Below are 24829 nucleotides of genomic sequence, written 5' to 3'. Positions count from 1 at the left end.
TTATTACCCAGTTTTCCCGAAAATAAGACTCAATTGAAAATAAACCCTGCATGATTTTTCAAGATGCTCGTAATATAAACCCTACCCCCAAATAAGCACCAGTTAAGACTGCCATTCAGATAGATGCATTTAGTACAGCATTTCTCCCAAAATAAGACTTAAGCAGAAAATAAGCCCTAATGCATCTTTTGGAACAAAAATTAATATAAGACCCGGTCTTATTTTTGGGGAAACCCAATAGCTTTATTGTCTTATGAATTGGTATTTTACATTAGAGGGAAGATCTGATTTTCTTATGAACTTGATTAATGCATTGTTGTTTCATGGTAATTAAAAGGAACAAAGTTATAGACAATCTGCATGTATATCAAACTCAGCTCCTTTGGCAGTTGCTTACAGAAATTACGCTCATCAATCACCTCATCTGTAAAGAAAAATAAGCAAGAGAGAGAGATGAACCAGGAAAATGTTCAAAGCCAATGGTAAGTAAAGTAAATGTCAGTATTCTAGTCTGAAAAGTATTAATCTCAAAAGGAAAAGTACACGTGATCCGAAAATTATAAACAAACATCCCCCAGTTATATTCTCTGCATTTATTTTCTTATTTATTTTATCTATCAGATTTATTTTTACCTGTATTACTTTTTAAGTAACTCAAAATTTAAAACTCCTTCCTCTTCCTGTTTTCCCTAGAATGATAACCCTACCCTTTCCCCGAAAATAACTCCTCCCCAGATATTAAGCCCAATCTGGCTTTTGAACGCATGCACTAAAATAAGCCCTCCCCTGAAAATAAGCCCTCCTCAAAAATATTGCAACACAGCAGCAGCCATGAAGTGACCACGCTCACCGCCTCCTGCACCTCAAAAATAATAAGACCTCCCCTAAAATAAGGCCAAGCGCTTATTTCGGAGGTCAAAAGAAAATAAGACTCTGTCTTATTTTGGGGGAAATACGGTATGAGGTGAGTTGGGTTGAGAGAGAATTGCCAGGCCTAAAGTCAGATTTCTCCCACTAAGGCGGGATTAAAACTCACAATCTCTTGTTTATTTGGCCCAAATCATCCAGCTGGTTTCATTCCTAAAGCGGGACTAGAACTCAGAGTCCTCTGATTTCTAGGCCAGCTCCTTATCCACTACACCAAACTGGCTCCTTACCAAATTATATCCATAACCATTCATCTGGAGACACAATTCTATAACTACAGGAGAGGATTAATGCAATATGTGAAATTTAGATGACCAGCAATTTTTGAAAGTGATATGCTTTAGAAGCCATGGATAGTATTGAATTATAGCATTTAGGCACTAAAAAGAAATAAAAGAAATCTTCATAAAGAAGTGAAACTACTGTAAGGCCAAAGCTGGCAGACAGGGTAATTTTTCTTGATTGGTGTTCTGTGTATTTCACTGTCTCTCTAGATTCATCACAGGCTTTTTTTTATGCTCTCATTTCTAATATCCCATAAACTAAGGAGCCGTCACCTTCATATCAATTGTCCCAATGCTGCAAAATATATCTCCCTTTCTCCTTGAACAGAGATAATTAATTCTCCACATCTACAGCCTTCTGCTAAATCAAAACACAGAAACGTTTAGGACTTAGCTAGCTATGGAGATTTTATTTTATTTTATAGTATTTGCAAGTTTGGTTTCTTCTTAGGGATCTTTAGTTCACTATCATGAGTTCAGGGTACACTTTAAAATGTAATAAACATAAGATTTGAATTTATTTTTTCCATTCAGGACTTGAGTTAATTACTGCCCCAGTCAATTTTTATAGAATGACTAGCCGATAATCTGGCATTGCCTGGGTATTTCTTTATAGGGGGGAAATGTCCGGACCAAACATAATTTTTAATGTCGGATTTTCCCCCTTACCCGAGGAAGCACCCTTGTGGAATAATGTGAAGCTGTTACCATGGCAACTCCACTGCACTATACAGTAGAAGCCATTTTACGGCAATACAGTAGAAGCCATTTGAAGGCACAACAGACTGTATCATAACAGAAAACACACTCCAAATGATATTAGGGGTTTCTTACCCACACAGTATTTTTTTCCAGAGAGTAAGTCATCTGTGTATCAAGTTTCCTTGAAATTGCTCAAGGCATTGCAGAATTATATTGGAACACACACACACACACACACACACACACACACACACACACACACACACACACCAAGAAGAAATGGGGAAAACAATGAAGACAGATTCTTCTGAAAACAAAAGCGGAGCTGAGTAATATACATTTATCTGAACTTTCTGGAGATGAAGCAAAAAAATAAAAATGGCAAAAGTCAAGAATTTTAAATGCATACCTTTGATTCATTTGATATGTTAGTCTAAATCCTAAATGGGGTTGGGGAGGAAGCTGGGAAATATTCTGTATAAATATATTTGTTTTAGAAATAATAGTTTATAACTTAATGCCTTTTATATAAATTTAGCCAATTATGCTGTATTGAAATTATGGTTAAACCAATTTTGTACAAACTAAGTCAATAGTCTCTCTGTATATGTGTTAATAAAGAATAGCTCAGCAAATAATTGCAAAACAATCAGATATTAGCTTTTAGAAAACATAATCAAAAGATTATTTATATAGCTTCCTAACATTGTTTACATGCTGGAATTATTTTAAAATACACTTGAAATGAATGGACAAAATGTTGTAAAGATGAGTTGGGTATTTCATATGATAAGATATATTCTGACTGCAGCTATCTCCAACAGCTGGGAATGATGAATCTGGGTTTGTACAACATAGTACTAATCCACAAATTAGACAACTGAATTTTAGCCTAAGCATAACTGCACAAACTTAGTGGTACTATTAATTGTTTAATTTGTTGCACATGTCCAGAAAAAGAATGTAATTCAATTAATCATGGTGATATTAACCATGAATATGCACATCATGTAAATATAGGATCCATTCCTTAAAAGAAGAGTCCTTAGTTTTGTGTTTTGATATGACATTCATATTAAAAGTCTAATCGTTCCAAAATCTAGTCTATTACGTTTTCTTCTGTTGTGCAGAAGACATCAAACACAATCATAAATCAAAGTAGAAGGATTTGCAGCGACTACGTATTCAACTCTGTAGAAATATATTAAAAAGCATGCTTTTCCACATTCCATGTGGCCACAGTTATCCTCGCATTGCGTCCCCTGTCCTCCAATGCATTAAAAGGTAAAGGTTCCCCTCGCACATATGTGTTAGTTGTTCCCAACTCTAGGGGGCGGTGCTCACCTCCGGTCCAAAGGCAAAGAGCCAGCGCTGTCTGAAGATGTCTCCGTGGTCATGTGGTCAGCAGGACTAAATGCCAAAAGCACATGGAACGCTGTTACCTTCCAACCAAAGGTGGTCCCTATTTTTCTACTTGCATTTTTACATGCTTTCGAACTGCTAGGTTGGCAGAAGCTGGGACAAGTAACGGGAGCTCACTCCATTATGCAGCACTAGGGATTTGAACTGCTGAACTGCTGAACTTTCTGATCGACAAGCTCAATGTCTTAGCCATTGAGCCCTTCCAATGTCTTAAAAACCTGTAAAACTATTTGTGCTATGAAAGGCACATTTATTCACAATACTCTTACATCTTTGCTAGTGACCTTGTTCCCAGCAGGGCTTGCAATAAGGAAGAATAATTCTGACTTGTCCTTTGCATTAAAAAAAAATACTAAGGTAAAAAAGATGTTCTCTTTGTTTGGTTGCTTGTTTGCAGATGTTTTATTACCTGACTAGGTGACATCATCAGTTTTGGTGAGTGTGGGGTTTGTTCCCTCTGGCTAGTCCCATTCATCTACACGCTTCAACCTTGAGCCATATAGATTTCTTTTGAATGTCAAAAATCCTGCCTTGACATATCAACTGAGTGTTCTTTATCAATTAAGAACAAGCAGCCAAAGTCATTAAAAACTTCCATTCTCTCATTCCAGAGTTCAGGACAGAGAATAATGGTTTATTCTGGGTCACCAGAAAATAGTTAGCAGAATATTTTAAAAAAATAGCTTTCCAATATAAAAGCAGTTTGGTAGAGAAACCATCGTGAAAGTCATGTGATCAATATTCAAGCACTGGGCAAACTATATTTATAATGGCTGTAATTTCCTGAGGAGCATGTATTTACCATCTGCAACCTTTCCAGAAATTCATTTTATAATTTACTTGGTTAACAATGAAAATTCTGGTTGAGGACTCCCTATATCATGACAGGTGGAGGCTTCTCATTTATTGGATGGATTCAAACAGAGGCCAGGCAAAGATGGTTTATTTTGGATGCTTGCACTTAGAGGGGGGGGGTGTCTTATGACTAATTGGTTCCTCCACCTTAATATACTGCTTTCTAAAGCAAATACATTTTCTCCAGTGGCCTTAAAAAGGCAGACTTGAGCTAAAACATATGAAGAACAGTTTCAGGAACTGAGTATGTCTAGTTTAATGAAAAGAAGGACTAGGGGATGGCATGATAGCAGTGTTCCAATATTTGAAGGGCTGCCACACAGAAGAGTGGGGTCAACCTATTCTCCAAAGCAACTGAAGGCAGGACAAGAAGCGACGGATAAAAACTAATCAAGGAGAGAAGTAACCTAGAACTAAGGGAAAATTTCTGGTCAATTAGAACAATTAATCAGTGGAACGACTTTCCTCCAGAAGTTGTAAATGCTTCAACACTGGAAGTTTTTATGAAGAGATTGGACAACCATTTGTCTGAAATTGTATAGGGTCTTCCTGCTTGAACAGGGGGCTGGACAAAAAGACTTCCAAGGTCCATTCCAACTCTGTAATTCCCTGACCACATCTGGACCTTTGGCTGTCCCTATCTGGCCATGCATGAGGTCAATTAGAAATTAGAAATCGAATGTAAATGAGTGTACAGGCCTATTGCTTCAGCTCCCTACAACAATCCCAGTTTCTCATGTGACCCTTTGGAAGAATCAATTGCCCAACCTTGCTTAAAGGAGACCAATTTGCAAGGGACTATTCAGCACCTGAGACAGCTCCTAGATTAACACAGTAAAGAATCATCACAGAAGGAATAAAGGCATAACAGGCAGAGTCTAGTTCTCCTTAATGTCAGAAACGGAACTAGCATTTTAATGTCTGAACCTCATTTTTAAAGTTCTCCTTAAACCTACCACACATACATACACTACAGATTGTATTACCTCTAAATTTTGGATTATATTACTGTTTCACAAACGGCAGTTTCATTGTAAGTGTGTGCGGGTCTCAATCGTGATTGCCCAGCTCTCAAATTTGATTCCTAGACAATAATAATTTTTGCACTGGGAAAATACCGTTCTATCAGGTCTCTTACCTAAAGAAAGCAAGTGAGAATCAGGAGTAATTAATTGGTGGGAATTTTCGTTTATATTGTTTTTTCGTTACAGATTTAGGGTGAAACCAGAAACTGTCTAGTGGCAGAGAATTCTACATCTTCTTACAAGAAGCTTACTGACGTATGAGCAGAAAGGAATGTTATTTCATGTAAATACGTAGATGATGATATCGTACTAATAAATATTGTTCTGGAAAAAAGTGTGGCTTTCACTTTTGAGTCAATTTAAAACAATCCACATTTATCTATTAAACATTTCAAGTTCAAAATGTCCAGTTGCTAGGCGGGTTTTTTTTTGCTATCTACAAAATTGGGTGCAGGTAAAATATAAATTGTTAGCTAAATGTTTTTTAAAAAAATTAGGGAGGAAAAAGTAAAGTTTGCTTTCTTATACTGTCACCTAGAGGGCAATGCCTGGAATACACTCGAAAAATAGCAAAAACAAATTCCAGGGAAAAGTGAATTAACTTTAAAGATTCTGTGTCAGTTGGATTTAGACCTTATTTATTTCTACTAAATATTATAATGAAGCATAAAGCACAATTCACCTGGAGGTGCTGAATGTCACAGAACTGCTGGGCAGGTTGCAAGATGTTTATATATTTATTTAAGGATAAATGTTCTCGCAAAGAAAAAAAAGGAACGAAAAGCAAAAAAACCCACTCTTGCTTCCTTATATAAGTTTCTCAACAGTGATTTCTAGTAAAAGGAATTGCTTCTCCTGCTATTAATTTTATACTAATTACTCTTGTTTTTTTTATAACCAAGGTCTGAGCAATGCTGTTATTGTAATGCAACTTTAGAGGAAGGAATATTTAAAAACAAATCTGCTTTGGAGATACTGTACACAATGAACTTGGAAAATCCTCCTCTTTAATTTTGATTATATATGTACAAATAGATGTGAGCACATATGCATGCACATAAACACACACACATATATACACAATCACTACAGTAACAAAAACCCAATTATGAAATGATACAGTACCACAAGCTAAAGAATTAACACTGAATTACTAGTGACCATTCTCGTATAGGTACCTTTGCCTGATCTAGAAAACCAGTCAGAATTGCCCTTAGTATTTGGATATGGAAACCATTGTAAGCTAAACACACAAATTACGCCTTTACTTGCGTAGAAAACATTCCAAGAATTCACAAAGAGTTAAACAAAGCTTAAAGGAGGCTTTGTTTCTATTTGCACAAACATAAGTGCACATAAACATGAAAACAACAACAACAACACAAGAACCAACTTCAAGGAGAAGGCGCCCTTCCAGGCTAAACTAGTAATATATCAGCTAAAATGACCTTCTTCCTTTAACAAAGAGTTATGAATTCCAGATTATTCCAACTTCTTTTTCTGCGAACCATCCTTCTCAGAACCAGTAAGTGTCCTGGATGAGTCACACGTTACTAAGGAGATATGCAAATACAAACTCTTTGAAATTTCTCCAAGGAAGTAGAGAGGTATGGAAGAAAGTGGGGACTGGGGAAGAGGGTAGAGAGGGGAGAGAGATGGAAGAATCGGAACCAACAAAAGCACATGTTGCTCAAATGTATGCTCCAACACATTCTTGGACCTTAATATACCTCTTGAAAATATACTTTTGATAACTTCCTATCAGTTTTGAGAAGAGAAAGGAAGGGAAGGGATGGGAAGAGAAATTTGTGTGTGACCTATCCAACTCTCTCCAATCCTATGCAAACTGCTCCAACGTGACTCATTCCCAGAGGATCTGCTTCCTCCCTTCAACTTCTCCTGAAATCAGAGGTTTCCAAGGACCACTAGCCGCATCCATCGCTTAAATCCAAGGGAGACCCCGAATTTTCTCATGAGCTTCCACAAGATCCCCATAACAAAACCGGCGGGAGGTGGGGAGAATAAGAACAAGGAGAGAAAGTCTCATAGAGCCTCTCTCTCCCCCTGGCTCAGGCGCTTCAGGCCGTCGCACGGCCAGGACTTCTCCGTCCGTCCGTCCGAGCGGAGGGGCGGAAAGCGCGGAACACCCGAGCCCATCTTTCTCCCAACCACGTCCTGCCCCCCGAGTCAGGCAGGGGTTGGCTTACATCCTCCTCCTCGCCGTCGCTCCTCCTCGCCTGGTACTGGAAGCGAAGTCTGGGGCTGTGCGGCTGCGACGGGCGCGAAGCCTTCGCTGCTCCAGCGACCGCGTGGGCCGAGGCGGCGGCGGCGGCGGCAGCAGCAGCAGCGGCGGCCCCGTCTTCCTCGGAGCACTGGGGGCCTAGGAGATGGCTGGCTTCGGGCGTGACGGGGAAGGAGCGGGAGGTGTTGATCTTCCCGCCGAAGCGCTGGTACAAGGAAGCCATTCGGTCGATCCAGGGCGGCAGGCTGGCCAGGGGACTACGGAGTTCACCGGCCGTCTGGAGCCGCCCACCGTCTTCTGCCTGGCGCTGGACAGCTCCGGACGCGCCACCCGGTCTGCCTCAAGGGAGCCGGCGAGAACGGCGCGCTCGCCGCCCGGGCATCGGAACTGAGGAAGGCTAGGAGGAGGAGAACGTGGAGGAACCCCGCCGTCGGCGCGTCAAACTCGCCGCCCTCTTCCCTCTCCAAGAGGAAGATCGATGCGGTCCTGACCTCCCACCAACCCCCGGTTAGAGGAGGGGCGCGGAGCAGGGAGGCGACTTGGCTCCCTCGCCCGGCTCCTTCCTGGGGCCACACAGCAGCCGCCTTCCAGGTCGCATGCCAGCAGTGTGTGTGTATGTGTGTGTGTGTGTGTGTGTGTGTGTGTGTGTGTGTGTTGGCTAGGAGTGGGGGGGGGCTAGGAGGAGGAGAGTGCGAGCGAGGGTGCGCGCGCGTGCCAGGGAAGTAAGGAAGGGCGAGTGCCCTCTGCGCGCCAGGCGGCTGCAAAAGCGGGGTACGCAGACCGCTCAGCCCCGAAGGCTCCAGGCAGCTGGGTTAGCTCCTTCAACAGGGAAACTTGGAAAGCAGCGGCGGGTGGGTGGTTGGTGGGAGGGAAATACAGCCCGTCTGCCTGCACTGCCTGTGCTGGGAAGGGGAGAGGCGAGAGCGGCTGTGGCAGGGTCTTTCCTGCGGGAGTCCGCGTAGACAAGGGGCCGGGGACGCTTCCCGCCGGCGCCCCTCCTGCTCGCTCTTTCCTCCGCGCACCTGCCCAGACCTTTCCCTCCCGCCGTGGGGCTTCTTTTTTAACCCCCGCCGGCGCTGCGCCCGCTTTCTTCATTCATTTTGCTGCATTAAAACGTGCTCCAGCGCCCCTCCGTGGAGACACGCGCGCATTACTTGGCGGGCGTCAACAAAGCGCCAGACGAGCCAAGACCCCCGCGAGTCGCCCGGAGGAGCGGAGTAGAGTAGATCAAAGCCATTTCCACTCCACCCGCCCCGCCTCCGCTCACGTCCTCTGGCGCCCCTTCCCTGCTCTTCCGAGGTGACGGGCTTGCCACTTCGGACGGCTCGGAGGCAGCCAACGGCGATCACGCCGCTCGGGCCTGCCAGAGGTTAGCCCTGGGCAGCGGCATTTCACTAAAGGGGAGTGGGTGGGGGCTGTCCGGCCTTCGCGATGGGGAGACTACGAGCACCCCCCCCCTCGCAGATCTCTGGGTTCCCATAGCAACAGGTGTGTGTGTGTGTGTGTGTGTGTAAGAGAGATGGAGGTGTGTGTGCCTCTGTGTCTGTGTATAAGAGAGGTGTGTGTGTGTGAGAGGTACATGTGTATATGTGTGTGAGAGAGGTGTGTGTAAGGGAAAGGTGCGAGAGGTGTGAGGTGTGTGTAAGAGGGAGGTGTGAGAGGGTGTGTGAGAGAGGTAGGTGTGTTTTTGTGTGTGTGTGTGAGAGAGAGAAGGGGGGGGTTGTCTCTATATTCAGGCATAGCAAAGTGGGGTGTAGAAAGATTTCAGGCAGGGCCTTGGAGGAATAATTATGCTTTGGACTTTATCTCTCCACCTTCCCTTAGCTTTTACCAAAAGGCTTCTGAGGGGAGAGATTTCTTTTCTCCCACATTTCCTTCCTTCCACTGTTGCCATTATTATTATTTCTTAAATACCAATAGAAGATAATACTTGTAGCAGATGCCTGGACTGTGGGGTCCTTGGTGCCCTCTGAGGTTGGCTGGGGTTTGTTTTTGGCAGAGATTTCATTACCCAACTAGGTCATTTCCCAACTAGTGCTAGAGTTGGGCTGTTCTTTTGCTAGCATTAAAGATATTATCTATATTATCTATATTATGAAACATCTTCAAGAAAACAACCAGCTCAGAGAGGAGCAAGGACCCCACATTTTTTTCCAGTAACAATATCCTCCCTCCCTCCCTTTCTTTATACTTCCTTCCCTCCCTTTATCCTTCCTTCCTTCCTTCCCTCTCTTTATCCTTCCTTTTCTCCCTTTTATTTATTCTTCCTTCCCTCCCTTTATCCTTCCTTTTCTTTATTCTTCCTATCCTTCCTTCCCTCTTTCTTTATCCTTCCTTTTCTCCCTCCTTTTATTTATCCTTCCTTCCCTCCCTTTATCCTTCCTTCCCTCCCTTTCTTTATCCTTCCTTTTCTCCCTCCTTTTATTTATCCTTCCCTCCCTTTATCCTTCCTTCCTTCCCTTTCTTTATTCTTCCTATCCTTCCTTCTGATTCATCAACTGACATTTATTAACAGGAAGTTCAAATAGGAGGCTGTGAGTCCCACATTTAACCAATTTTTGCAGACCAGTGCCCCAGAGCCTGGATTCATGATTCTGCATACAGATAGTCCTCGACTTACAACCATTCATTTAGTAACCATTTGAAGTTACAATGCGACTGAAAAAAGTGATGTTGGTTCCCACACCCTTTATGACCTTTGGAAGCATCTCCATAGTCAGGTGATCAAAATTAGAATCATAGGTGATACTCAGCAGGTTCTGACCAAGTACCAGAAATTTTGATTAATTCGGAGAACCAGGAAATATCACCTCTGACTGGCCCTGCCCCCATCTATTCTCTGCCTCCCGAGTCCCAGCTGATCGGGAGGAAGTAGGGATTTTTCAGTATACTTGCCCTGGACTGGGAAGGAATGGGGATTTTGCACTATCCTTGTTCTGGAGTAGGAGGGAATAGAGATTTTGCAGTATCCTTGCCCTGGAGTGGGAGGGAATGGGGATTTTGCCTTATCCTTTCCCTGGAGTGGGAGGGAATGGAGATTTTGCAGTATCCTTCCCCTGGAGTGGGAGGGAATGGGGATTTTGCAGTATACTTGCCCTGGAGTGAATGGAGATTTTGCAGTATCCTTCCCCTCGAGTGGGAGGGAATGGAGATTTTGCAGTATCCTTCCTCTTGAGTGGGAGGGAATGGAGATTTTGTAGTATCCTTATCCTTGAGTGGGGTGGGAATGGAGATTTTGCAGTATCCTTCCCCTCGAGTGGGAGGGAATAGAAATTTTGCAGTATCCTCCCCCTGGAATGGGGAAGGAATGGAGATTTTGCAGTATCCTTGCCCTGGAATGGGGAGGAAATGGGGATTTTGCATTATCTTTCCTCTGCCACACCCACCAAGCCATGCCCACAGAACCGGTAGTAAATATTTTTTGAATCCCACCATTGATTCGAACATTTGGCAACTGGCATGTATTTATGACGGTTTAGGTGCCGCTGAGTCACACAATCCCTTTTTACCACCTATCTGACAGGGAAAGCCAGATTCACTTAACAACCGTGTTACTAACGTAATGACTGCATTGATTCGGTTAACAAACATGGGAAGAAAGTTGTAAAATGAGGTCCACTTAACCACTGTCTTGTTTAGCAATGGAAATCCTGGGTTTAATTGTGGTCATAATTTTGAGGACTGCGTGTATGGATCCAGAAGCTTTTTAGTGTTCATTTTTTAAAATGAACAGAAACGTAATGGGACAAATATCGTAACTAATTCCAGGAAACTGTAGAAAAAGATGATGGTGCCATCATCTGTTTGAGAGAAAACAGATACAAGATTAGCAGGAGGAATAGATAGGAAATTAGGGAAGAGAATAAACAACAGAATTAAATATGATGTTTTTCCTCCCTCTAGAAATAGGCAGGAAGGGAGAACTCTGAAAGAAAACATTCAAGATGAGCATAAAATGATAACAGGGAAAATACCCTCAAAGCCACATGTGTTAATAAGAATGCTTTTCTTTATCAGCATGTGAACAAAATAGTGTATTTTCTACACTGCTGTTTTTCTTAGTCACAGCGTAGGCCCTTAAGCAAAGATTAAACATTTGTAAGCCCAAATTTACTGAAAATGTATTACATGTAGTCCTCGACTTACGATCACAATTTTTGTTGCTCACCAAGGGAGTTATTAAGTGAGTATTGCTGCATTTTGCAACTGTTTTTTGCCAGAGTAGTTAAGCGAATCAGACCAGTTGTTAGAGTAAACTATGCAGTAGTTAAATTAATTTGGCTTCTCCCACACACTGACTTTGCTTGTGGGAAGCCAACTGGGAAGGTTTCAAATAGGAGGGATCACATGATCCCAGAACACCGTCATAAGTACATGCCAGTTGCCAAGCATCTGAATTTTGATCACGTGACCACGGAGATGTTGCGATGGTCTTAAGTGTGAAAACTGGTCATAAGTCATTTATTTCGGTGCCGTTGTAACTTCGCAGCCATTAAACAAATGTTGTAAGTCAAGGACTAACTATACACTAGAAAATATAGAAATGGGGCAGGGGTGAAATCCAGCAAGTTCTGACAGGTTCTGGAGAACCGGTAGCAAAAATTTTCAGTAGTTTGGAGAACTGATAAATACTACCTCTGGCTGGCCCCAGAGTGGGGAGGGAATGGGGATTTTGCAGCATCCTTCCCCTGGAGTGGGGAGGGAATGGGAATTTTGCAGTATCCTTTCCCTGGAATGGGTTGGGAATGGGGATTTTGCAGCATCCTTCCCCTGAATTGGGGAGGGAATGGGGATTTTGCAGTATCCTTCCCCTGGAATGGGTTGGGAATGGGGATTTTGCAGCATCCTTCCCCTGAATTGGGGAGGGAATGGGGATTTTGCAGTAACCTTCCCCTGTTACATCCACCAACCACGCCCACAGAACCAGTAGTAAAAAAAATGGAATTTCACCACTGAAATTGGGAATTTGATGGAGAAATCAACTTACTTCTCATCATAGATTATACCTTATTTTTTTCCAAGCTGGAGAGATACACACACAAACACCTCAAATACATCTGAAATAAAACCTTTTCTCTCTCCCTTTAACAGCAAATTTTTGCAGGGAGGACCAAAAAAACCCAGATGACAGGAGACCTTTTAGGAAGGTGGAATCAAGCATCAACAAGAGTGGGGAATAAGCTTACCGAAAATGCAAAGGCTGCCTTTTGTTTTTGTTTTTAAAAAATGGATTTAGGAACCGATAAGGGAGAAAGTGTCTCAGCAGCCACAAATAACAGAGAGGAATTAAATGACTGCCTGGCCGGAATGCTGAATTGTAATGTTTGCACAGTATTAAGAGATCAACGTAAAGAAAACCTTGGGTTGAACTTGATCCCCAATGACATGGACAAGCTGCTTACGGATGCACTTCTTTACATGTGCCAGATCTGAAAACCAAATCACAGCTCCTAAATAGAGGAAGGCATCCTGGCTCAATGCCCTTCCTGCAGAAGTCTTAGAAGCATCCTGATTTGGTCCAAGGTTTTGTTCATCTGCAAAGGGGTTATTGAAAACAGCGAAATGCGTTTTGTTATATGGTTTATGCTGGTAGACATTCAGCCTGGATAACCCCGTAATTTTCTCAAATGACTCTGAGCGATTTTTTTATTCACAGTTTTACCTTCAGCACCTTATTACTCTTAAAGGTAAAGGTTCCCCTTGCACATATGTCCTAGTTGTTCCTGACTCTAGGGGGCGGTGCTCATCTCCATTTCAAAGCCAAAGAGCCAGCGCTGTCCAAAGACGTCTCTGTGGTCATGTGGCCGGCAAAACTAAATGCCAAAGGCGCACGGAACACTGTTACCTTCCCACCAAAAGTGGTTCCTATTTTTCTACTTGCATTTTTACATGCTTTTGAACTGCTAGGTTGGCGGAAGCTGGGACAAGTAACGGGAGCTCATTCCGTTATGCGGCGCTAGGGATTCGAACCACCGAACTGCCGACCTTTCTGATCAACAAGCTCAGTATCTTAGCCACTGAGCCACAGCGTCCCTCTACCACTCATGCAAAATGTGCGTTGAACTGCTACTCTTATGTGTGCATTACACTACAATAAGGCAAAGAATAAAATAATTGGTACCATAACTGGGAACAATCCTTTATCGGATTGTCAAAATAAGTTGGAGAAATAATCATTGGATCACCCCGAAAGCTGGATTCATACATTGTGCTAATATAATTTTCTGATTTGGGTGGAGCATGCCAGCTTTGGTGGACCCAGCCATTACAGGTAGTCTTGGACATTTCTGTTGCTAAGCAGAACAGTTGTTAAGTAAATTGCGCCTCTTTTTATGACCTTTCCCCCCATAGTTGTTAAGTGAATCACTGCAAGTCTTAAGTGAATCATATGTTGTTTTCATTGGCAGAGGGCTGCAGGAGGCTGTCCCGGTCGAAAACAGAGCCCTCAATGAGTGACAGTGGGTCACACGCAACCTGGCCCCTCCGAGGTCAAACACAACCCTGATGTGGCCCTCACTGAAATTGAGTCTTGACACCCCTGCTGTAGATTTTTTAGTGCCTACTTACTTGGGGATTTATTGGAACATCTATTCTAACCAGTAGAACTTAATTTTTTTCTTACTTTTATGGATTTACAAATCAGCCCGATTATTCATCTTTCAGCTGGAACCCCAGGGAACTAAAAAAGAAAGTCAGAAATATGCTGCAGTCATCTTTATTTCTCCCTCCACCCCCAGTTCCCGAGATCTTACATACTGTACTTTCCACTTTATGTCTTATTTAATGTCCACCTGTGTACTGAAAATGGATAGTTCATCTGGAACTGGACGGATGTTAATCATTTAATTAGGTATTGGGAACTGGCACCATAATTCAGGGCAATGATCCATTTATCTCCCATTTCTTTTCTCCGATCCTGCCAAGCACTGGAGAAGTTTCAGGAAAAAACTAGGAGCCAAATGCAATTCAAGAATTGCAGCTCTCAGCTGTTGCTCGCCATCGGCTGCCAACCCACAGAACTTCAGGCAAAGCTTTGGAAAAGTGGGGAGAAAGAATAACCGAAAGGAGAACCCTCCATGGGGCAGGCCAAAGAGGCCACCGTCTCCTCTTACGATGCGCTTGGCAACAGGAATTGCACGGTTCTTCTGTGTCGTACAGGAACCAGTATTTCTGTTAATAACAGAACAACAGAGTTGGAAGGGACCTTGGATGTCTTCTAGTCCAACCCCCCCCCCCACTCTGCTCAGTCAGGAAACCCTACATGAGTGATGGCAAACCTTTTTCTAGAGGTGCGCCAAAAATTTGTGCGTGCACGCTATCACAGGCACATGCATGCCCACACCCACAATTCAATGTGCCCCACTCACTTGCACATGTGCAAGCACCCATCCACTCTGGTTCATGTGTGCATGACCACCCAGCAGGGGGTGGGTGTTTCGCCCTCCCCAGGCTCTGGAGGTTTTCCTGAAGCCTGGAGAGGGTGAAAACGGCCTCCCCCAGCTCCCCAGAGGCCCTCCGGAAGCCGGAAACGTACTGTTTCCCAACTTCCGGTTGGCCCATTGGATCCGTTTTCGCCCTCCCCAGGCTCTGGAGGTTTTCCTGAAGACAAGGGAGGGCAAAAATGGCTCCACCTGCTCCTCTGGAAGGCTGAAAATCAGCTGGCCAGCACACATACGTTCACCAGAGCTGACGGGTGGCGTGCAGGCAAATATGGCTCCACCTGCCACAGGTTCACCATCATGGCCCTATATCATTTCAGACACATGGTTGTCCAATCTCTTCTTTAAAACTTCCAATGTTGGAGCATTAATTGTTTCTGGAGGCAAGTTGTTCCACTGATTAATTGTTCTCTCTAATTGCTTCCCTCCTTGATTCTTGTCCTTCCTTCTGGTGCTTTGGAGAATAGCTTGACTCCCTCGTCTTTGTGGCAGCCCCTCAAGTATTGGAACACTACTATCATGTTACCCCTAGTTCTTCTTTTTATTAAACTAGACCAGGGGTCGCCAACCTTAAACACTCAGAGCCTCAAAGAAGCCCACCGTTCAATTCTGGAGCCGACTGGAAGTCCAGTTCCCCCCACCATAGAGTCTCCTCCTAGCACAGCATCCTTTTTCCTCTACCCGTCCTAACTGAAAGCCCTATCAATTGTGGAACCGACCGGCAACAGGGAGCCACAGCAGAGGGATGAAAGAGCCACATGCAGCTCTAGAGCTGCGGGTTGCTGACCTCTGAAGGCAGACAGACCCAATTCCTGCAGCTGTTCTTTATATGTTTTAGCCTCCAGTCCCCTAATTATCTTTGTTGCTCTTCTCTGCACTCTTTCTAGAGTCTCCACATCTTTTCTACATCGTGGTGATTTAAAACTGGATGCCATCATTTTCTCCAATAGGACACTCATATTTCTTTAGCAGATTGGTTTTTTTTTTATAAGCGGATGTACTAAGATTATATTCTACAATTGCACTGTCTATTTCTGGACAGCATAATGGGAAATATACAAGATAACCTGTGGAATAGTAAAGTATGAATGGCCCTTGCCTACTGCATCCAATAGAAATGGGCCTACCTTCTGGTACTTTCCAATTCGGTAAATTATTATTTGCTACAGTTTTTTCCTTTGTTTTCTTTATGCTGTTTCTCTGGGCAGTTACAATCAGGCAAGGAAATTAGACACAAAATAAGATTACTTAGAAGAATAGCTTGTTTGTCTCTTGCGAAGAAAACAATAAAGCCTTACAAGATGCTAAAAACTAACTAATGTATTCATCATATTTGAAACAAAACTCCTAGCATTTCCAAAATTAAAAACAGATACGTTTAAGGCTTTGTCATGTTTTAAAACCAAATGAAATGCGGATTAGCTATTTGTTTGTTGTTGTTCTTTATCTGAGATAAGTTGTTTTCTTTTTTACCCAAATTTACACATCTATTTTTTAATTTTTATTCAGAGGTTTTTACATTTTTAAAATAATCTCTTTGCTGATGTAGATTTTAATTACTAGATTATATTTCTTTACGTTACTAGTGTGGTTTTAATCAATTTGTTTTCATATTTAATTATCATTTAGGATTCAATGTGCAATTATTATAAATAGGACATCTTAAAAGCATTTCTTTTGGGGATATTTGTAACTTGACCCATTCCTTTGTTTTTTTAGAGCAGTCTCTCTCTAATTAGGCAATTTTTATATGTGTGGATTTCAAGAAGTTTGCAGTCTAATAAACTGCAAGTTTATTAGAGTTGAAGTCTACAATATCATAAAGTCGGCAATGTTGAGAAAATTTGTTTTAAAAGGTCCATGTAATAATATTTAAAGATGTTTTATATAGAACTAGTTGATAACCTGGCATTGTCCAGGTATTTATTTATAGTGGGAAAATGTCCGGACCAAATGTAATTTCTATTGTGGGATTTTCCTCCTTACCAGAGGTGGAATCCTTGTGGAATACTGTGAAGTCATTACCATGGCAACTCCACTGCACTGTACAGTAGAAGCCAGTTTATGGAAGAACAGTAAAAGCCATTTAAAGGCACAACAGACTGCATCTTAACAGAACACACACCCTGAGAGGTATGTGTAACTCTACAGTATTTTTCTCCAGAGAGTAAGTCATCTGTGTACCAAGTTTAGTTGAAATTGCTTGAGGTGTTCCAGAGTTATGCTAGAACATTCACACGCACAGCCATTCATATATATATATATATATATATATATATAGATAGATAGATAGATAGATAGATAGATAGATAGATAGATAGATAGATGATAGATAGATAGATAGATAGATAGATAGATAGATAGATAGATAGATATAGATAGATGATAGATAGATAGATAGGGAGGAGGAGGAGGAGGAGGAGGAGGAGGAGGAGGAAGAAGAAGAAGAAGAAGAAGAAGAAGAAGAAGAAGAAGAAGAAGAAGAAGAAGAAGAATATAGCAGTAGACTTATATACCGCTTCATAGGCCTTTCAGGCCTCTCTAAGCGGTTTACAGAGAGTCAGCATATTGCCCCCAATAATCTGGGTCCTCATTTTACCCACCTCGGAAGGATGGAAGGCTGAGTCAACCCTGAGCCGGTGAGATTTGAACCGCTGACCTGCTGATCTAGCAGTAGCCTGCAGTGCTGCATTTAACCACTGCGCCACCTTGGCTCAGTGAAGAAGAAGAAGAAGATTGATTTATGGTGGGAAATAAAGGTCTGCTCTAGGATTGCTGAGAGATTAAACTTACTCTACCTAGACAGAAGTATTCATTTCCACATTAAACCAAAGCAACTGAGATGGTTCCACAGATAGTCCTCAGTGTATGACATTTGTTTAATGACTCTTTGAAGTTATAACACCACTGAAAACAGTGATATACAACCTGACTTAAAACTAGTCATCACACTTACGACCATTGCAGTGGCCTCATAATCATGTGATCAAATCTGAGCCCTTGGAAACCAACATGTCTTCACAAGGATTGTAGCATCCAAAGGTCACATGATTCCCATTGGCAACCTTCCCACCCAGCTTCAAACAAGCACAATCAATGGAGAAGGTGGATTCATTTAACAACCAAATAATTTACTTAGCAACTCACGAGTCACTTAATGACCAAGCAAAAAGTTTGTAAACCTGGATGCGACTCATTTAGCAACTGCCTCACTTAATGATGGAAGTTCTGGTTTCAATTCTGGTCTTAAGTCAAGAGCTACTTGTACTCCAAAATTTGGATCTCTTCGAGTTCTCTCTATTTTCTCTTGGACTTTGGAAATGTTTGATTACAGCCATTAACTCTCCGTTCTGGATGCTTGAGAGGGAAGTCAATATATTTCAAAAATGAATAATCCCTACTCTTGGAAGAAAATCAATCTTAAATCTGAGGTCATTTAGATGTGTTAGATTTTTGGTCAGGATTTAAGGGAATTTTTTTTATTGCCTGGCACAACTGCAAAGAGCTTTTTCAATAGTATCTTTAAAAAAAAACTTGAATAGCAAATCAACATTGTTTCAGAATTGTATTTTGAAGATCTTCCCATTTCCCAGAGTGGTTTACTTAATAAGGGTGAGAGCCAGCAAGTGAGATACTTGAAGGCTTTAAGCTCAAAGGGTGCCTGGATGAACAAAGCCTGCTATTCTTCCAATCGCAGCCATAAATTTGGGAAATCATAAAATCATTTGGAACGAAGAATTTATTTTATTGTGAGAACTACTCATCAGTCCTGCCAGAGCTAAGGGTAGGAGGACAAGGATTTGTGGCAGGTGTGGGATTCTACCGATTGGGGCGGACCAGTAGCTCCGACTATTAGCTGGGAGTGAACCGTTCACTCCGACTTTGAAGTGGACATATGCGCAGTGTGCAAAGCACAAAGCACATGCTCAGTGAACCAATTTAAAAACCTGCAGGATCCCACCAGTGGTGGGTTGTAGGCCGTATGCCCCGGTATGGGTGTACCGGTGCCTGCCCGGAGCACCGGATACCATTCCGGTACGGTGCTCCGGAGGGCCCACCCGCTTGCCTGTCGTTGTCCTTACCTGTCTTTAAACTCTTCAGCGCTTCCGCGCACAGTGTGTACAGTGCCTGCAAGACGCTCTGCCGAGCAGCTGGAGGATAAGATGCATATGCGTGCTGCACGCATTCATGTGCAGGACACCGGGCCCCACCACTGGATCCCACCCCTGAATTATGGGCACCACTGACTTCGAAACTTCATGAGTTCCTTGTTAGTGGTATTATAGAGAGAGAAATAATTCTGAAGAATCTGACTCATCCTTTGCTTTCTTAGCCCAGTGTTTCTCAGTCTTAGCTACTTTAGGATGTGTGATTTCAATTATGCGCATTGAATTCCACACCTCTGACAGTTGAGATAGAGGAACATTGGATGGATCAATAGGTGGCACATTGGGCCAGGCTGGCAGAGTGGAATGGCATTTATAGGAGGGCACGGAGTTTTGCCCCTTTTGTTTTCTCAGCTGGAATTTGCTTTGTTATGATTGCATTTTGGGATGAGGGGGAAAACTTAGAGCAGGCTCTTCCAACACGACCATTGGAGCAATGGATGTTCTCACCAAGTTAGGCTAGTATTTCAATTAAAAAAAAGTTTCTTCTCCATAGCTAATAAGAAACGGTTTGGTATACTGTTATCAAATAGACAATCAAGAATGTAAGGGAATTATGATTTATTGAAAAAATAAATAATACTAATTGTAATTGAACATATACTGTACAATGAAAGTGAGGTATTTAGTTAAATCTGTGATGGTAAATGTTATTCGAGAATATGGATGTTAAAACACCTGTAACCAAACGACATGCTGTATGTGATGATGCTTTTTTTCTTTTTTTCTTTGTACTTTTTTTTTTAAATATTGTTGTGTGTATGTGTTGTCTGTGTAATAAAAATAAAAATTTATATTAAAAAAAAAAGAAACGGTTTGGTGCAATGATCAAGCCATTAGAGTGGGACGATGTGAATTCTAGTTCAGTGTTTTTCAACCTTGGCAACTTGAAGATGTCTGTACTTCAAGTCCCAGAATTCCCCAGCCAGCGAATGCTGGCTGGGGGATTCTGGGACTTGAAGTACAGACATCTTCAAGTTGCCAAGGTTGAGAAACACTGTTCTAGTTCCAACTTGGGCACAGCATCAAATGAGTAACCTTAGGCCAGTCCCTCTCTCTCAAAGCTTAGAAGGAGGCGATGGCAAAACACTTTTGCAAAACCTTGACAAGAAAACTGCTAGTCCAGGTAGTCAACAGGTGTCAAAGGTGTTTCAAAGATAGCCCCCCAAAAGGGAGGGGGGGCAATCCTAAAGTGCATTTTTATCTAAATCCAGATCTATGCAACAGGATAGATATGCTCCCATTGCACTTTTCCATCTCCCTTGAAAATCCTTTGACAAAGTTATTAAAATCTGAGCTTGCTTCATGGAATGCTTTCCTTCCTTCCTTCCTTCCTTCCTTCCTTCCTTCCTTCCTTCCTTCCTTCCTTCCTTCCTTCCTTCCTTCCTTCCTTCCTTCCTTCCTCTTCCTCCCTAGGTCCCCATAAATTTTTTCAATAACAATATTCTCTTCTCCTTCCTTCCTTCCTTCCCCTTCCTCCCTAGGTCCCCATAATTTTTTTCAATAACAATATTCTCTTCTCCTTTCTTCCTTCCTTCCTTCCTTTCTTCCTTCCCCCTCCTCCCTAGGTCTCCATAAATTTTTTCAATAACAATATTCTCTCCTTCCTTCCTTCCCTTTCTCCCTTCTCTTCCTCCCTAGGACCCCATATATTTTTCAATAACAATATTTTCTCTCCTTCCTTCCTCTCTCCCATCTTCCTTCCTTCCTTCTCTCCCTTCTCTTCCTCTCTAGGACCCCATATATATTTTCAATAACAACATTCTCCCTCCTCCCTCCCTCCTCCCGTGTAATTTAATGCCTTGCTTGCATTTAAGTGACAGGAGGAAGATTCATATGTTTAAACCTAACCAACTGCAAATGAAATGCAAGATATCTTTTTTGTGCAAGACTCGCCAGAATGGCAGGAAGGAAAATAAAGCTTGGTGGAGTTCCCTCATGAATTTTCATGATTATTTTACACAGTGACTAACTGCAAGGGTTGGAAACCAAGGATAAAGAATTTGGTGTCCTTTTGCTGGCCAATTTACGCTTCCATTTAATTCTGAACTTGGCAGTAAGATATCAACTTGTTTATTGCATAAAATTAATATCAGAAGGAACAGATTGTATTCAGCTAGCTAGAAACAGGATGGATCTAAAAATGATTTCCATTTTCAGAACATTCGTTTTCTGAGGAAGAAACATGTCAGCTAAATTTGTGAGACACAATTATATTTTGATATATAAAAGAGCAGGATCAATAATTCACACATACACAAAAGTTGGACAATGCCTCCCAAATAACCTCACAATTTGTTCCTGACTTGTACTGTACATTCTTATACGCATTTCCAGCAATCAGGAAAATAATTTGAATTATTCAAGGCCAAGTATATGTCGACTTAAAGAAACAGCTGGCAGATCTCCTGCTTAATTTTGCACTAAGCGTATAAAACCTGATCTGGATTAGCATACATTCACAAAGTTCACAAGTAGGACCACAGACAGAAAGGCTTGCGACATAAACATTTTCTACGTGAGAATCCAAATTCAGATTGGGTTCCTTTCACTTTATATTTGAGCATAAGAGAAACTTCTTTCTAGTCTATAGGCCTATAAGATCGCACAGACTAGGCCTCCTCCGAATTCCATCTGCAGGTCAATGTTGGCTGGTGACTCCCTGGGGGAGGGCCTTCTCTGTGGCTGCTCTGGCCCTCTGGAACGATCTCCCCGTGGAGATCCGGACCCTTACTACCCTTCCGGCCTTCCGCAAAGCCACCAAGACCTGGCTGTTCTGGCAGGCCTGGGGCTGTTGATTTTGTCCAGCCCCATCCTAAGTTGTGAATGTTGTGGATCTTTTAATGTTGTCTTGTTTTGGTATGTCCTTCCCTTTCCCTTTTTTTACTTGTAAGCCGCCCTGAGTCTCTCTGAGAGTGAGCGGCATACAAATTAAATAAATAAATAAATAATAAATAAATAAATAAATAAATAATAGTGGCATATGAAATCTTCTAGTGTTCTCAACCTCAATAACTTTTAAGATATGTGGACTTCAACTCCCAGGATTCCCCAGCCAGCTGTTGCTTTCAACAGCAGGAATTGGTATGGCTACAAACCTTTTATGTGTTAATCAATAGAAGAACACAGAAAAGTTTCAAGAATCATGGCAAGGAACTGGCTAGAGAAAGGAATCTAGAAAAGAAAGTAAGGGGAAGATACAGAACCCAGACAATACACTATTAAATGAGGGTTCCACCACAAAACCGCGGTAGACTAAAGCGCGCTCGATGAAAGCGTGGACGTGATGTCATCACAGCACAACGAAAACAGCACGCTGTGAGCGGTAAACTTAAAATTAATGCGTAAATCTAAACCTAACCCCCCCCAAACCTAACCCTAAACCTAACCCTTAACCTAACCCTAAACCTAACCTTAAACCTAACCCTTAACCTAACGCTAAACCTAACCCTAACGCTTAACGTAACCCTAACCCTAAACCTAACCCTAACCCTTAACCTAACCCTAACCCTAACCCTTACCTTTATGTGAATCGGCTTGCTTTAATTTTATTTTAATTTTAATTTAATTTATTTTTAATTTTATTTGTCGCGCTGCTGATGACGTCATGTACGCGCTTTCATCGGGCGCGCTTTAGTCTACCGCGGTTTTGGCGTGCCACGTTAAATGAGAAAGTGGGGGAATGGGGAAAAACAGAAAAGAAAGTACTAATTATACAAGTATATATTCAAGAGAAAGATATAAAGGGAGGGAAAACAGGATAGATTAGCGAAGGTAAGAGAATAAGAAATGATACTAAACTAGATTTGAGTTTGCGGAAATACCATCCCAAGGAAACATAAACTGAGATTTGAAAGAGACACCTATAACAACAGAAAAAGAAAGGGAGAGGGGAGGAGAGAACGAGAGGAAGAGGAGGGAAGGAAGGAAGAAGTAAGGAGAGGAGGGTGGAAGGGAGAGGAAGAGAAGGAGAGAGGGTAGGAAGGGGAAGAGGAATAGTAGGAGTAGGGGAGAGGAAAGGGAAGAAGGAAGGGGAAGGAGAGGAGGATTGAAGGAAGTAGAGAAGGGAGGGAGGGAGAAAAGAAAGGGAAAATAAGGTGGTGTTACAACAGACAGAAGGGATGGTAAATAAAGCAACCTGATGGCTAAGACATATTGGAAGCGAATACTAAGGTGGTTAAACGAAATTATGTCAACTAAATTAAACCTCAATCCGGAAATGTTTCTTTTAGGGATAATAGATCCAAAAATAATTAAAGCCAAACAATATCTACTCGTCCATATCCTGACGGCGGCAAGAATCTCATATGCGCAGTGCTGGGAGAAAGAAAATGCCCCCACTAGTACAATGGTTATGAATAAAATTTTAGAAATAGCGGAAATGAATAGACTAACAATGCGGATTAATGAAAAAGAAGATACAGACTTCTATAAAGTCTGGGAGAAACTATACAAATGGCTTGATAAGAAAGACAATGAGAATTAAGATATATAAATGCGATATTTTACTAACTTAAAATAACTTAAAGAACAATTTAAAATGAAATCATGATATATAAAGACTAAGTAACAAATGAGATAAGATATATATTAGAGGTGAGAATTCACCTACAAGTAAGATTAATAGACCACAGTGTTGAAAAAACTTTTGACGATCTGATAAGAAAAATCCGTTATGAATACCTGCATAGAATTAGTAATTTTTTTTTCTTAGGTAGATAGGTAGATAGGCAAGGTGAGATGAAATATGTATATATATATATATGTATGAATTTTTGCCATTTGCGGTGTAAACATGTAATGAGTTCTATTTCTCTTTTTGTATTTTGTAAACCTTGCCTTTTTTACAATCTTTAATAAAGTTAAAAAAAAAAGCAGCAACCTGAACCGTAATGGCTGGGAGCCATATCTGTCGGCACGCGAACCATCAGCTAAAGCGCGCATCTGTGCCCCGGCCAGCTGACTTTCAGCATTCCAGAGGGCCGGGGGATGCCGTTTTTGCCCTCCCCAGACTTCAGGAAAGCCTCTGGAGCCTGGGGAAGGCAGAAACAGCCTCCCCCACCCCTCCAGAGGCCCTCTGGAAGCTGGAAATGGATCATTTCCAAACTTCCAGTTGGCCCCTTGGGTCTGTTTTTTGCCCTCTCCAGGCTCCGGAGCCTTTCCTGGAACTTGGGGAGGGTGAAAACAGCCTCCCCCCGGCCCCACGGAGGAAATACCAAGCTTGGAGGCGAGTATCAGCTTGGAGGCAAATAGTGCGGTGCACATGGGAGAGAGCGTGGGGTGGTGTTGTTGTACACGCAGGCGCATGTTGGGGTGGGCTTTGCATTATGGGTGCCTGCACATACACAACAACAAAAAGGTTAGCTATCACTGTTCTAGAACATCCAAACTGGCTAAATCACATATTTAAAAAATGCCTTAATATCATCTAACTTTTTGAAAATGAGCAACACCAACTAGCAGTCAGGGGACATCATGGAAACTCCTTAATTGTAGGACACGTGAATAGACACAGCCTTCAGAGCTGAAGAAGCTTCTTGAATAAGAAGCGAAATGTCTTCAAAGAAAAAGCTAAAAAGTCCAGTTGCCTCTTGAAAAAGCCCCTTTGAAAAGCCCCTTTGAAGCTGAACAGCTTCAGCTGCAGAACTGTGGGCATCCTAGACCCAGCTAAGTTCAAATGACTAGAAGCCTGGCACTCAGACAAAACTGCCATCGACAGGCACATAGGGAGGAACAATATCTACATACATTCAAAAGAGACAATCAG

General features: G+C 42.1%; 1 protein-coding gene across 4 annotated transcripts in view; it reads right to left on the bottom strand.

Moving 5' to 3' along the window:
• Window positions 1-24829, bottom strand: part of DPP6 (dipeptidyl peptidase like 6) — a 637674-nt gene that overhangs the window by 407665 nt on the left and 205180 nt on the right. For 2 of the 4 annotated variants that reach the window (XM_087712474.1, XM_087712478.1), the window contains exon 1: window positions 7423-7695. The exons of the other annotated variants lie outside the window; for them this stretch is intronic. In XM_087712474.1, the coding sequence (XP_087568600.1) occupies window positions 7423-7680 (258 nt within the window). In that variant the 5' untranslated portion in view covers window positions 7681-7695. Of the gene's footprint in view, window positions 1-7422; window positions 7696-24829 lie in introns of those variants that run through there. 4 annotated transcript variants of the gene reach the window in all.

Source organism: Thamnophis sirtalis, unplaced genomic scaffold (assembly GCF_051295495.1).
Source record: "Thamnophis sirtalis isolate CommonGarterSnake01/CBP01778 unplaced genomic scaffold, rThaSir2_p1.2 scaffold_4, whole genome shotgun sequence".
Taxonomy (NCBI): Eukaryota; Metazoa; Chordata; class Lepidosauria; order Squamata; family Natricidae; genus Thamnophis; species Thamnophis sirtalis.
Note: the sequence above shows the minus strand (reverse complement) of the source record. Positions and strands in the feature narration are given on the sequence as shown.